Source organism: Sciurus carolinensis, chromosome 2 (assembly GCF_902686445.1).
Source record: "Sciurus carolinensis chromosome 2, mSciCar1.2, whole genome shotgun sequence".
In the NCBI taxonomy this organism is placed as follows: Eukaryota; Metazoa; Chordata; class Mammalia; order Rodentia; family Sciuridae; genus Sciurus; species Sciurus carolinensis.
In genome coordinates, this window is record NC_062214.1 from 66,296,827 (window position 1) to 66,312,023 (window position 15,197).

Sequence of the window (15,197 nt, forward strand, 5' to 3'; positions counted from 1 at the left end):
TTATTACACAGATGTTGAAAAGTAATATATTTAGTAAAAAGGGGGAAAAGGGTATTTTTAAAAGTATTTTCGGAAAGGTCAAGATGTTGCATAAAATGGCATCTTCAATTATAGAAATGTTAGCTTTTTGGATTACTCTGACACAATTACCGAGAGGAATGCCTACTGTGCTAGGGAGGATTCCAGGCCTGCGGATCACATTCAACCACACACTTCGCTAGTGGAGCATACATCTAGCATATTTTTGCAAGAAGAAGGAGGGGGTGCTGAGCTCATAGACTGGGAAACCAATAGCCACAGCCAGCCAGTGAGCACCTGCCCTTTAGATCGGAGGAGCAGGGACACTGCCCAGGATACATAAGACTCCCAAGTTCACAGAACAAGAAAAGGCAGAGGTTAACTTGCCCACAGTTCCTAAGCAGCAGGTGTTTGCAACCAACACTTTAAAGGCGGGGGTCATAGCTTCATATCTGTGTGTATCATGCGGGGTAGGGGGCATTCTTTTCTTCTTTTTTTAGAACCTAGTTGGCAAAATCCCTTTCAAGAGCAACTAAATCTCACCAAATCATAGTAGCCTAACTACAAAGACGATTCAGGCAAGGGAAAGGAAGCATTAATAACTAGGAGAAGTCGTGGTATAAACGTAGGGTACCCATGGTTCACTGCCTTGAGAATATTTTAGTCCTGGGGCTAACCACCCTTCCATTCCGGAAACCAGGACAGATGGTCACTACACCGTGGCGCACGTTTGAGCCATCTGGAACAACACACCGACCCAGACCAAGAGTCCAGAAAGTGCCTGATGGCACTCCGACCCTCTACTTGTTTGTCTCTGGCAGCCTCTGAGTCCTGAGCTGGCTATTTCTGCTTTCAAGGGCATCACCTTACCACCGCCACCACCATCACCCGCTTCCTACTCGGCCTTTTGGGCTGGGAACGTGGCCGAGGAGAGGCGGGCGCAGGCACTCTGGGACTCCAGGGCGGCCTGCGGCGGGCGGAAAGGAGGGGCGCCCGGGCTCGAGTGTTAGCTCAGCGCCACACCGCTGCATCTGGCCCCCTGGCGCGCAATCGAGCTTGCTCCCCACTTGGGCTTCATGGATTCTCAATCCAACTGCGTGGTGGTGACCGGTAAGGCTATATATTTGTGCGTTCCCATTTGCTGCTGCTTTTAGCCTGCACCTGGAATGCGCACTTGCCTGATCCTGGTCGTAAACAGTTCCCTGAGGGGGAAAAAAGAGTGGCAACTGGTGGTGCTAAAAATTCCAGATGGACGCTCGCTTCCTGCTATGTCCTATTAAAAAACAAGAAAGGAACAGAGGCTTCCCTACTTCTGTGGCTCGTTGGCTGCAAATAACTCGAGGGGCATGCTGAAAAGTGCCCACGTATGTCTTAGGCTCAGAGCTTTTCTGTCCTTCAGCTTCTCAGGGAGGAAGTCGAGGCTTGCACCGGCTGTCCGAGTTTAGGACCCGCTGGGCATAAGTGGTATCCTTAGGAGAGCACTTTCATTGTGTGGAAGAGGGACCCGCTGGTTTAAAAAGATCAGGATCCTCACAGGCTCTCAGAGTACCTCTGTGGTGACCACCCTACTGCTCCCCTTTTCCCCTCCCCCCCCCCAAAAAAAACAGAGCACACAGTTCCACACACAGAATGAGTCTCTTACTATGAGAACCCTGAAGCCCCATCCCCACCCCAGTCACTAGTGGATGCCTCTGAACCTCAAAAGATCAACTTGGAAGGAATGGTAGCTGCTTGCTCCTGCATTTAACAAGCAAATCTAAAGCCATCCCACCACCACCACTGGGCCTCACAACTGGTCTCTGGGGGCTTGAACTTTCCTCACAAAGCTCTTTATTTTTAGTTAGGCACCAAAGCTCTTTATTTTTAGTTAGACACATTTAGTTCATTTTATGTTTTTTGAATAAAGTGTTGGATGAAGGAAACATTCAATAGATGAAGATTCCCGAATGCATGAAAGTTACCCAGCTTAATTGAAAGTTACCTATCTTAATATTTTCAGATTGCAATTCAAACTTCTGTCAACCTTCTTAAAAAAAAAAGAAAAGAAAATTCTTTTGAAACCCTTTTATCTCCCTCGCTCTCATTTTGAGTCTAGAAATTGAACAGTTCAAATTACATTTGAATTCCTAAGGAAACTATACTCCTAGTCAATGCAGTGCTTGTCTAAAATGAAATATTGATACTGAAGCACCATTGCCTGTCTTAGAATCACACCAACCCCTACCTTTATGTTGCCAGCCTGTGGTTTGCTGGCAGACTCTGGATTGTTAATGATGTACTTGATAATCAGTTGTGATTTGGGGATGCCCACCAGGTTCCAGAGCATGACCCCCTTTATTAGAAATGTTCTGAGCTGCCCAGGGCAGCCTTTTTATATAATTGGATTTGCCTAGTGTGTAAATCTCACCAAGACAATTGGCACATAGACAGATGGTGGGAAAAACAGGGCTCTGACAAATGGTGTCAAGATCAAGGTGTTCTGTTTGGCACCAAATAAGAGCAGTGGAAGGCAGAGGAAACCTGCCGCCCTCTAAAGGGTCTCTCTGGTTTCCGTAGATTTCTCCAGCTCTTTTTGCAAGTTCTCCTGCACAGTTGGCAAGTTGACAGTGAGATTTGACCCAGCGAAGTAAAAACTTCAAACCTTCACTTGTTGCTTTGTTTCCCTAATTTCAAAAAGATAAGAGGTGCAATTTTTGCTGATTTGAATATGATCACAAAACAGAATGGGCTGTTTCTGTGTGCTGCTGCATTTTTATTATCTGTTCTAGGAGATACCTAGGATTCCCCCCCCCCTTATTCTCAATGTTTTCTATTACCATTCTTCATTGCTGACAGTTGCCCTGGCAGTTAATCATATTTATTCTGTAGAATTCAGTCAAAGTCAGAGGTGTCCTCCTCCTCCTTCTGTCTTTCTAGTGCTAGGGATTGAACTCAAGGCTGTGTGCATGCTAAACATACACTCTACCCCTAAACTATACTCCCAGCCCTTAAAGTTTTAAATCTTGATGGAGTTTTTTTGTTTGTTTGTTTGTTTGTTTGTTTGAATCTGAGAACTCTTTGCCTAGTCAAAGGTCCCAAGACTTTTTTCCCTTCTTTTCCCCCCTAAATGTTTGTATAGTTTTACTTCTTACAGTTAAGTCCATAACCATTTTGAATTCATTTGTGCACAAGGTGTAAGGTTTAGGTTGAGGGGCTCAGTGTTTTACGGTGCAATTACTCCAGCACCCTTTGTTGACACGGTTCTCTTCCTCCACTGAATTTCTTTTGCCCCTTTGTAACCAATTGGGCACATTTATGTGGGTCCAATACTGCCATTCTTTACAAAGCCTCCTTTTCTAATAGACATTTGTGCACATATGTTTCCAGCCACATCCCCACCGGCAACCTGGCAGTGAATTGGCCCCACTTTTCTTTTTCACTCCTCACTGTGCCTTGCACGAGGACTCTAAGGGTGTTCCCAGATTGGCAAGGTTGCTGGGGTTGTCCAGGACCCACAGTGACCTGGGGAGCAGGAAGAGAATCTTATGTGGGTGTGGCCTAGCTTGAGAAAACCTGGGTATCTTTGGTTTCAGGTTTTGGGCCCTTTCGGCAGCACCTGGTGAATTCCAGCTGGGAAGCAGTGAAGGTAACACCCCTCCCCCACCAGACCCAGCTGGTTCCTTCTGTGACTGCTGAGAAACCCTAGCTCGCAGGCCCCTTGGTAACCAGAGCCTCACAGGAGGAGGCAAACAAACCTGTGCCCCTGGGAGAATGGTTTGTCTTTGGTCCCTAGATTGTGACTTGCTACCTGCAGATATTCTTCCCACCTCAGTGGTAAGAAAGGAGGCTAAAGGGACACTCCTAGGGACAAGGAAGGCTGAACCCAGAGCTGGATTCCAGTTGTCCCCATCTCTTTTGGCTGTGGGGCCTTTGGGAAGTCATTCCCCTAGCCTCAGTTTCCTCAGTCATAAATGGGGGAGATGCTGATATTGCAGGGCTGCTGTGGAGACTCAGAGAGGTGAGTGTGCACAGCACATTTGTACAAGCAGCTTTGTTCAAGTACCATGTCCTGCACCAGTATGCACTCATACATAAATGGTTACTAGCGGAAACAGCGTGCTTATTTTTAAGGAAGTAGCTTCACAGGGAAAAACGCAACCTCCATGAGGAGGGCTGGGGGTCTCCTACAGAGCAGACCTGCTTCTCCTTCGGGCAGTTGTCTGCTATCAGTCCCCACGCACTTGTCACTTAGAGGCTTCAGATATTGACAACTGTTTATTCACATTTTTCCTTCAATTTCATGCCTCTGTTGGGTCAGCTGAAGGTGGGGACTCGCGTCTATTTTCAGAGTGTCCCAGTCAAGCTGAAAGGGCAACAAAACCACTGGTGTCACCCACTTGCAGCAACTGTAGCATTGATTTTTCTAGCCTGTCAGCACAGGTGCCATCAAGGGCACTCTCAACTTTTGAGTAAGAATTTGAGGTTTTTTTTTTTTTTTTTTTTTTTTTTTTCCACAATCAGGGAAAAACTCAGAGAACCCCAGACCAACTGTTAAGCCTGGCTGTGGCTCATGGTGTCCAGAAAGGCTTGCGCAGGGCTTTTTATGAGCTTCTGGGAATCTGCAGCCAATTCCTGCATAGATGGCACTTCCTCTGCCAAATGTGGGAAGGTCCCAGACCTTTCTGTTTCTTTTTGCAGTCATGATAATGGAAAAGAGCCATACTGCAAGCTGTGGAACCCAAGACAAGACACCTGACTTTTCTATGCCTCAATTTCCTCATCTGTAAAATGGGAAAGTGGTGATGGCTAAGAGAGTTAACACATGAAAACTCTTTAGAAAAGGTGGACATGTTGCCAGTGCTCACAAATATCATCCTCCATTACTAAGAGGCTATTCTATTAGTCAGGGTTCTTCGTTGTAGGGGAGTGAGATGTGACTGGCAGATTCACACGGGAAATAGAACAAAGGAAGGCATTACTTGGGAGGCTCAAGGCTCACCAGTAGGGCTGGAGAACCAGCGCAGAAATCCATGCGGGCTGGGAGTTTCCAGGAAGTGGCAGCAGGATGGCAAGCAAGATGCTTTGAAGGGTTTTTCCCTTCCCATCAGCTGGATAAGGTAGAACTTGTATGCATTACTGGGCAAGCAGAAAGTCAGTGACTGAACTGAAGAGCAAACATGCCCCCTCCCACCCCAAGAGCAGCAGGCTGAGGGGAAAGAGAGGTTAGCACACCCACAAAAGGCAGGTGAGGACAAATCCCATGATCAGCACAGTGAGAAGCAATGGAGGCTGCAGATGAAACCCAGGCTCCACCTTTCAACCAGACCCTTGAAAAGGGATTTTGGGTATCAGGCACTCCTGACTATTGCACAGGCTTATGCAATTTCTCTTGAGAATTTAAAACCTCAGACTTTCATGGAGATTCCTCAGAAAACTTGGAATGGATCCACCACTTGACCCAGCTATCCCACTCCTCAGTTTATACCCAGAGGACTTAAAATCAGCATACTACAGTAACACAGTCACATCAATGTTCATAGTAGCTCGATTCACAATAGCTAAGCTATGGAACCAACTTAGGCGCCCTTCAACAGATGAATAGATAAAGAAAATGTGATACACACACACACACACACACACACACACACACACACAGTGGAATATTACTCAGTCTTAAAGAAGAATGAAATTTTGGCATTTGCTGGCAAATAGATGGAACTGGAGGTTTTTATGCTAAGTGAAATAAGCCAATCCCAAAAAACCAAAGGCTGAATATTCTCTCTGATATGTGGATGCTGACTCACAATAGGCTGGGACAGGGTGCTGGGGAGTTGAGGTTCAACAGATTGGACAGGAAGGAATGGGGAAGAAGGGAGGGAGAATGGGAATGGGAAAGACAATAGAATGAATTGGACATAACTTCCTATGTTCGTATAAGAATACACAACCAGTGTAACTCCACATCATGTACAACCACGAGAATGGGAAATTATACTGCATGTATGTCAAAATACACTCCACTGTCATGTATAACTAAAAAGAACCAAAAAAAAAAGTACAAAATAAACCCTTAGGCTTTCTACAAATGAAGATGAACTAAATGTCAGTTTCTAATCCAATGTCACTGGCTATATGAGGAAACAAACTACCAGGAGTAAGAAACAGCAAAAGCAGATTTAGAAGTTCATCCTCAAGCTACCAAAAGGATCAGAAAATAACATAACTCTATGTGAAATATTTAAAGATAGAGTCACACAAATGAGAACAAGAGATGATCAAAAGATCGCATAAATCGAAAAAGGGAGTGAGAGAAGTTATTGAAATTAGAAATATAATTATTAAAGTGAAACCTCAACAGATGACTTAAAAGCCAATTTGGAAATACAATAAATGAAAGACACCAGTCACACATACACACACACACACACACAAACCCACTATGACTCATATGATTCTGTTTATATCACTGTCCAGATTGGGCAAATCTATTGAGATAAAAAGTAAATTGATGGTTGCCCAGGGTAAGTGGGGGAGGGGCATTAAGGGGAATGAAGAATGATGGTAGATGGAAATGAGATTTCTTTGGGGTATGATGGAAAGGTTCAAAAATTGATTGTGGGTGATCATTACACAACTCTGTGAACACACTAAAAAACCTTGAAATGTAGACTTAAAGTATATATATATATATATATATATATAATAGAGAGAGAGAGAGAGAGAGAGGGAGGAAAGGAGGGAGATGTTTACTTACTCACACAAATATACACACATATGGCAGTTTAAAGACAGATGAAGAGAAATTAGTGAAGTAGAAGACGCATCTGAAGATATTACTCAAGGAATAACATAAGAAGATGAGCAAGGAAGTAGGCAAAAATTAAGAGACATGATTATAAAGGAAACCTTCTAACATGTTTACTTGGCATTTCAGAAGGAAAGAACAATGAGAAGCAATATTCAAAGAGATAAGATTGAGAGTATTTCAAAACTGATGCAAGACATGATGATGAAACACAAAATATACCAAGCTAGGACAAAGAAAATCCATACCTAAATATACCACGGTAGAGCTGAAGAACACCAAATATAAGATGTTAATGTACTCAGAAAAGACAAATCAACTATAAAAATGAACACTCTAAGCCGGGTACATTGGCACATGCCCAGTGGACTCAGAAAGCTGACGTAGGAGGATATTAAGTTCAAAACCAGCCTTAGCAACTTAGAGAGGCCATAAGAAATTTAGTGTGACCCCGTCTAAACATAAATAAATAAAATTTAAAAAGCACTGGGGATGTGGCTCAGTGGTTAAGCACCACTGGGTTCAATGCCTGACACCAAAAAAAAAAAAAAAAAAAAAGAATTTTTTTTAAGTAAATGAATAGCCTAATTAACTAAAGGGATTTTTTTTTCAAAAATATCAGTTGATTAATAACTTCAAAACCCTAAAATTGTAATCGCCAAACAGAAATTTGTACCCAGAAAAATTATTTTTCAAAACAAGACATAAAGACATTTTCATAAAAAACAAACATCAACAGTTTTTTCTCAAAAAGCACAACACTAAGGGAACATATAAAGGACTTATTTTTGAAAGGAAAGAAAATGGTCCCAGAAAGATGGTGAAAAATGCAAGGAGGCATAGTGAGTCTTTAGATAAAATCTGTATTCACATTACATGAACTACTAATAATTATTTTTTCTAATTTTCAAGCTTATAAAAAGGACTGACCTGAAATATAGGGTAAAGAAAGATGGTATTCACTCAAATTCTTCAGCGCTATGTCCAACCCATCATGGCCGACCCTCATATCCACCATCTTCTCAGCTTTCCTGATAGTCCCCAAGACACAGACTAGATAACAGTCTGCTTAATCTTCTTGCTCACAGTGGGGTCATGGAGTGGTGGCTGGAGAGAGGCCTTGTTAACAGTTGAAGACCCACAGGGAGCACTATCAAGAATGGCGTCTGAAGCGGCAGTTTCCCAGACTGCCTAGCCCAAGCCCAGGCTACCAGTGCCCTCCGCCACCCCTGCTTGTCTTCCCCACTGGTTCCTGCTATCAACCTTCTACTTTCCCCCTCTTTGTGCTGGTTCTCAGCCCCCCAACCCCTGGGCAGTCAGTTGCAATCTCTGCTATCTATTTGCAGGACCATTCTCTCTCCCTGGGCCATCCTGGGTCATTCTGTATCCTCCACTTGTCTGTAGTCTCCACTTGGATTCTGGTTTAGGACCTCACTGGTAGTATCTACTGAATGTGCTGGCATACAGCCATGGGTGTCCATTAGCCAGCTAAGTGGATGTATTAAGATAAATTCCTAGCTGGGCGAGGTGGCTCACACCTGTAATCCTAGTGACTTAGGAGGCTGAGGCAGGAACATAGAGAGTTGAAACCCAGCCTCAGCAAAAGTGAGGCACTAAGCAACTCAGTGAGACCCTCTCTAATGAAATATGAAAAAGGGCTGGGGATGCAGCTCAGTGGTTAAGTGACCCTGCGTTCAATTCCTGGTACCAAAAATAAAAAACAATAAAAACAAAAGAAAAACTTCTAACTAGTTCATGTACTACCTTGACCTATTATACAGAAACAGGCTGAGATTTCCTAAATAATATACAGAAAGTACATAGCTCCCTGGATCAACATAAGTACCACTGTGTGGAAACCGCATCAACATATCCCCATCCCCACAGAGGGCTTATCGGGATACAATGTGTGATACATTGCTAGAGGCAATGTGTTGGCTGACTACATGAATGAATATCATTCTTTTCTACCTGACTGACTTCTCTCAGCAAAAATCAAGCTGGTCAGTGTCATGGGCATTAACAAGCAGCATTTAATGAGCACTTACTCTGTACCACGTACCATAAATGGGAATGCACAGAATTATAGAGAGTAAGAGAATATTTACCTCTATATTTGCAGCATTTCACTTCTAAGAATGAGGTGAGCTAGTAACAAATAATAACTTAAATGCATTTTTGTTGTGGTTTTCATAAATGGGAGAAGAATGTTGAAAACAAAGGAAAATGTAGAAAAATAATAGAAATGCTAAAAGATTACAATGAAAAGAGGCACTTTTCTGGAAACTTCCAGATGAGTGACCCAATTCTATTTACCAAAAATGTGTGCCAAAGTATTTAGCAATGAGGCTCCTGTAGTGGGCATCCTTCCTTCCCCAAGCTCAGGTTTTATGTAATGACGTGCAGTGGCTGCATCATTACCCATTGTGACGCCTGGCTCTGCACTCTCAAAGTTTGGAGCTAGTACCACTTCATATTTATTCAAAAGAAATTACATTGTCAGTCTTTCTAGAAGTGCCTGAGTAAATAAAACAAGGATTTTGTAAAATACACCATGGACCAATTCAGCCATGATGTTTTATAACTGCATTTAAAAGACATACAACCCAAAGGGTCAAAGGTCAAGACTCTTACCAGATTTGATAAACTTGATATGCATAGTAATTCCTCTTTACCCCAAAGATGAGATGGTCTCATCTTTCTTATATGTTGCTTTAAATGACAACAACAATGAGAATGACGAATCTAAGGCAGTGAACTACAACAGTACATGAAGTAGCAAGTTGATGAATGCTTTAAGATGAAGGATGGAGCTGGGGAAGGTGGGGCATGCCTGTAATCCCAGCAACTTGGGAAACTGAGGCAGAAGGATTGCAAGTTCAAGGCCAGCCTCAGCAAATCAGCAATGTAGCCAGACCCTGTCTTAGAATAAAAAATAAAAAGGGCTGGGGATGTGGCTCAGTGGTAGAGTACCCTTGGTTTCAATCCCTAGTACCAAAAAAAGAAAAAAAAAAAAAAAAGTAGGAGGAGGAGGAGGAGAAGGAAGAGAAGAATACGGACAAAAAAAAAAAAAAAAAAAATGAGGATGGGTCCTAGCTTAGGGATGGGCAGGTAACTGCATACCTTTCCAAGTAAAAGTGAATTGTTTCTCTCTGTCTGTCTGTCTGTCTGTCTGTCTCTCTGTGTGTGTGTGTGTGTGTGTGTGTGTGTGTGTGTGTATGCACACGTGTGCTTGGGATTGAACTCATGACTTCACACATGCTAAGCGTATGCTCTACCACTGATATACATTCCAGTCCCAAATCATTTGATTCATTTTTATTTTCTTTCCCAAGAGGGTTTCTGTTTTACTCAATTTACTGTTGCTGTGACCAAAAGACCTGACAAGAACAATGTTACAGGATGAAATGTTTATTTGGGACTCATGGTTTCAGAAGTCTCAGTCCACAGACAGCCGACTCCATAGCTGTGGGCCCAAGGTGAAGCAGAAGGGCATGGTGGAGAAAAGTTGCTCAGGACTGTCTACCAGGAAAGAGAGAAGGGCTGGGGAGATAGCTCAGTCGGTAGAGTGCTTGCCTTGCAAGCACAAAGCCCTGGGTTTGATCCCCAGCACCCCCAAAAAAAAAAAAAAAAAGGAAAGAGAGAGAGAGCTCAACTCATTAAAAGCAAAAGACATACCCCAAAGTTACACTTCCAGTGAACTACCTCTTCTGGTCACGCTCTACCTGCCTACATTTACCACCCAGTTAATCCATTCAAGTGCATTAATGCACTGACAGGTGAAAGCTCTTATAACCCAATAATTTCACCTATGAACTTTTTTGTGTTGTCTCACATAAAGCTCTTGTGTTGAGCTTTCAAAGGACAATTCATATCTAAACCATAACAGTCTCTATTCTTCCTACCAAATACCGGGACAAAACCTTTTACTAGTCTAGACGAAAACAGACATATAGATGACATACAGTTTTTTCCACATAGCCCAGAGTGGGTTTTTTCTTGTTTTCTTGATAAAAACAGGAAGGTCTGAGATTAAAAAATAGCAAAATCGAGGATAAAAGGAGACTCCTAGCTCCTCTGTAGGTAATTGCCAATGGTAACAACCAGCTCAGTTTCCTGCCCGTTCCTGAGCAGCCACTTCAATGGATTGTCCAGACATGGTCCTCCGGGGCTAGATAAACTGAACTCACTTGAATACTTTTCCCCATGAGTTCTTGCACCTTCCTTCTCCACTCTGGCAACTCTACGGTGTGAGTTCATTTTATCCATAGGAAGACAAGTAGTCACTCACATTCATGATAGAGGACTGTCCAGTACAGTATGATAGAGGACTGTCCCTGCATTCTCATTGTAAGATGACACAAGAATCCACAAGAATATGGGGAGTACATGGGTCCACACAAAGGACCTCAGTCCTGGGCAGGAGCTATAATCACAGCAGCCTGTGCAAGGAACCAGGCTGGAGGGGGCTTTAGAGGATAGCGGTGAGTAAAGAGGAATCCCACTCCTGGGTAGAAGAGGCCCACTGCGTTCATGAACAGCGTCTGCTGAGTTCCACCGCCCTCCCTGGAGACACTGAGTGCCTCCCCATTCGACACTCAGGTAGATGCAGTTACCCTGCTTTTCTGGGGAAGAGTTCAGTATACAGACAAGTGAGTCCAATGCTTGCTTCTTGCTCAACTTGATTAAATCCATTGCTACATTGACCAGATGACAAACCAGTGAGATGACAGGTCTTTCAAAATGATATCAGCACCTTCCCAGAGCCTTACCGTGGGTCCCTTTCACCCTTATCTCAGCCCCCAGCAAATCTGGGGTTCTTTTCTCCCTTTGGAGTCCCAAATGGAGCAGATCTTCTGGTTTGTTCTCTGTGCTTTTAAAATGAACTTTTAATTTAAAAATACATTTAGAGGTTCAGGAAGTTGTGAAGATAACATAGGGAATTTCCATTTTTCCCACACTGGGTCTCGCCTAAGAACAATTTACGTTAGGGTGGTATATTTATCACAATGACTGAACTAATCCTGAGACTATTATTAACTAAAGTCCATAGTTTATTCAGAATTCCTTAGTTTTTCCCTGCTGTCCCTTTTCTGATTCAGAATCCCATCCAGGATACCACATTATATCTACCTAGGCTACTTTTCCTATGACAGTTTCTCACACTTCCCTTGTTTTTGAAGACCTTGACAATTTTGAGGAGTACAGTTCAGATATGATCTAGTTTGTTGCTCACATGGGATTTGACTGCCTGCTGTTCTCATGATCAGATTAGGGTGACAGGTCATGGGGAGGAGGACCCCAGAGGTAAAGTATAGCATGTCAGGGTACACTCTGTCAACCTGATTTGTCACTGTCAATGTTGACCTTGATTACCTGGTGGAGGGAGTGATTGTCAGGTGTCTACCCTGACAAGCAGCACACCAACTTGAGCAGTGGGAACATAGGTTAAGGGGATAATTCTGTTGACTAGGCCTACTTTGCTGACCCCACATGCTTTCTTTAAAAAGCAATGTACCTAAAGCCACCCTGACTCCATCCTGGCCTAAGTCAATAGGATGTGCTGCTTTCCTCAGCAAACAACCTGTTACCTGCAGGAGAAAAGCTAAAGATGCCTCCCTGCTGAAAAGAACAATGTTACCTACAAGGGGTAGGATGGAGGGTGAGGGGGAGTCAGAGTTTGTAACCTTTACACAGACCAGATTCCAGACTCATGGAGACAGGAAAATTAGAAGCAAAGCCCCTCCCCCACAACCAGAGAATCTGTAAGAACAAATTCTAATGAGAACCAGACATCACTGGGGCCAAGGTGACCCAGAGTTGACTTGGACCTTTAGCATGTCGTTATAATAGTAAAATCTTCCCTCCGTGGGGTAAGACCATGCATAGTGGGGACTTGAAAGTCTGGAACAATTCTGCTGTCAGTCCAAAGTCAAAAAGTGGAGCCGGGCAGGACTCTCTGGAAAATTCCACAGGGCTCCCAATAAAACTGAAGGGCAGGAGGTACAACATCCTTCTCTCTGAGAGGGCCCACTATCTCCCTTTTCCCCTTGAGAGTGTCCCATTTTCTTTTCCTTTCCATTCTGATATATTCCTGCTACTATTTGAGAGTCTCTTGAAATTCTTCAGGCAAGATTGCAAGAAGGGGTAACTGGTTGCAGACTACTGTGGTCACTTTGGCTCTGTGGGCATATCTTGCTCTGTAACATCCACCAAAAACATTCTCTTTCGTCCCCCTTTTTATCCTGTACTCTTTGGAAGGAAGTCACTATGCACAGTCTATATATAGGTGAGGGCAGAGTATCTCCATAAGTCATTCATCTGCTTGAGTGACTTGACTCTTCCTCCCCCACCCAATTATTAACTTATGTAATCATCTCTTGAGAGCAGTGTAGACCCCTGGATCTTGGCTTTATACTTTGGGCCATGACTTGATTCCTGGGAAGCCCCGGGGATTGACTCAGGGGCACTTACCACTGAGCCATATGCCTAGTCCTTTTTATATTTTATTTAGAGACAGGGTCTCATTGAGTTGCTTAGGCCCTTGCTAAGTTGCTGAGGCTGGCTTTGAGCTTACTAGTCTTCCTGCCTCAGCCTTCTGAGCCACTGGGATTACAGGTGTGTGCCCCTGTGCCTGGCTTGCTTGATTCCTTTTGAAAGTCTATTTTCTCTTGAAATCTTCCCCACTCCTTTCCCATCTTGGGGCGAAGCCTCCCTGATCATGTAGGGCCTCTGTTCCAAAGGAAATGCACACTTTCACATTTAATTTTCCACTGCTGTATGTTCAACTGTACTAAAAATTGGACTGAGGTGGGTACTTTTAAATTAATTGTTCTTTACTATATAGAGGTCCCCCACCTTATCTGCTGTGGGTACGTTCCAAGATCCCCAAAGGATGCCTAAAACTACGGTTAGTACTGTACCCTCAATTTACTCTTTATTCCTATGCCTAATACCTCTCAGAGAAAGTTTGATTTATAAAGTAGGCACAGTAAGAGAGCAACAACAATAACTCACAACAAAGTGGAACAATTATGACAATAAAATTAATAATGGAAGTTATTTAAAACTTATGAATTATTTATTTCTGAAACTTTCCATTTAATACTTTTGAACTAAGGTTGACCCTGCTTCACTGAAACTGCAGATTAATAGGAGGCTGTTGAATGAGTCTGTGCAATCTTCCCGTCCTTGTTCCTACCACTTACCACCTTTCATTGATTTGAAGAACTACTTCAAAAAAAAATGTTTGGGCATCTTGACATTGCATTGATGTCACAACGGCATCTTACCCTTTGTCATATTTGAGCAGTACTTTTACTTTATTACCGGTTCATGCCATAAGGCTTGGCATTCAGTCTCTGGGGTTAGATTTGTTGACACGTGTCAAGTCCTTTCTTTCTGAATTACTCCATCAGCATGGGAAATGTTCCGACCTGCTTATCTCGCTTCTTGGAGACCAGGCCAAAGTCCCGAGGGCATCAGAGCTCTATTTACGTTGCCCTAAATGTGATGAAAATATTGGCTGCAACATGCACAACCACCAGAGGAAAGCACACAGACAGCACGGGAATCATGCAGGTGACTTAGGGCAGCAGAATGTCAGATTGGACTTAGCATTCAAAGGACAACTCTTTGTTCCTTCCTATTCTGGACCAAGGTTTTTGGCTAACAGATAAGAAAGGGAAGGCTATATTAGCATACCTTTTCTCAACTCCAGTCTCACATTTACTCACATTAGAAGCATGTTACAAATCTTGAAAAACATCAGACATATTGGGGATGCCATACTTGGGATTCCAAAGTCTCACAGGCTCGCCTGGGCCTGCAGACTAGGAGCCAGTTTAAGTGCCATCAAAAGTTCCCAGCCTCGATCAACAAATAAAGGAAAAAGAGCTCATCATCTCTAGTAATTAGAGAAATGCAAGTGAAAACTACCCTAAGATTTCATCTCACTCCAATTAGAATGGTTATTATCAAGAACACACGCAATAGTAAGTGTTGGCATGGATGTGGGGGAAAAGGCACACTCGGTCCATTGCTGGTGGGGTTGCAAATGGTGCAGCCACTCTGGCAAGCAGTACGGAGATTCCTCAGAAAACTTGGAATACAACTACCATTTGACCCAGCTATCCCACCCTCAATTTATACCCCAGGGACTTAAAATCAGCATACTACAGTGACACAGCCACATCAATGTTTATAGCTGCTCAATTCACAAAAGCTAGATTGTGGAACCAAACTAGATGCCCTTCGATAGATGAATGGATAAAGAAACTGTGGTATATATACACAATGGAATATTATTCAGTCATAAAGAAGAATAAAATTATGGCATTTGCAGGTAAATGGACGGAACTAAAGACTATCATGCTAAATGAAATAAGCCAATCCC

The 15,197-nt window shown here is 43.1% G+C and overlaps 1 protein-coding gene across 3 annotated transcripts in view; it reads left to right on the forward strand.

Moving 5' to 3' along the window:
• Window positions 1-925: 925 nt before the first annotated feature.
• Pgpep1l (pyroglutamyl-peptidase I like) overlaps window positions 926-15,197 on the forward strand; it is a 28,026-nt gene continuing 13,754 nt past the window's right edge. For 2 of the 3 annotated variants that reach the window (XM_047542109.1, XM_047542108.1), the window contains exon 1: window positions 926-1,128. Coding sequence is in view for 1 of the 3 variants with exons in the window: in XM_047542107.1 (XP_047398063.1) it covers window positions 1,095-1,128; window positions 3,591-3,643 (87 nt within the window). In the remaining 2 variants the exon portion in view is untranslated. Of the gene's footprint in view, window positions 1,129-3,590; window positions 3,644-15,197 lie in introns of all 3 variants that reach the window. The other variant, XM_047542107.1, reaches the window with a different exon arrangement.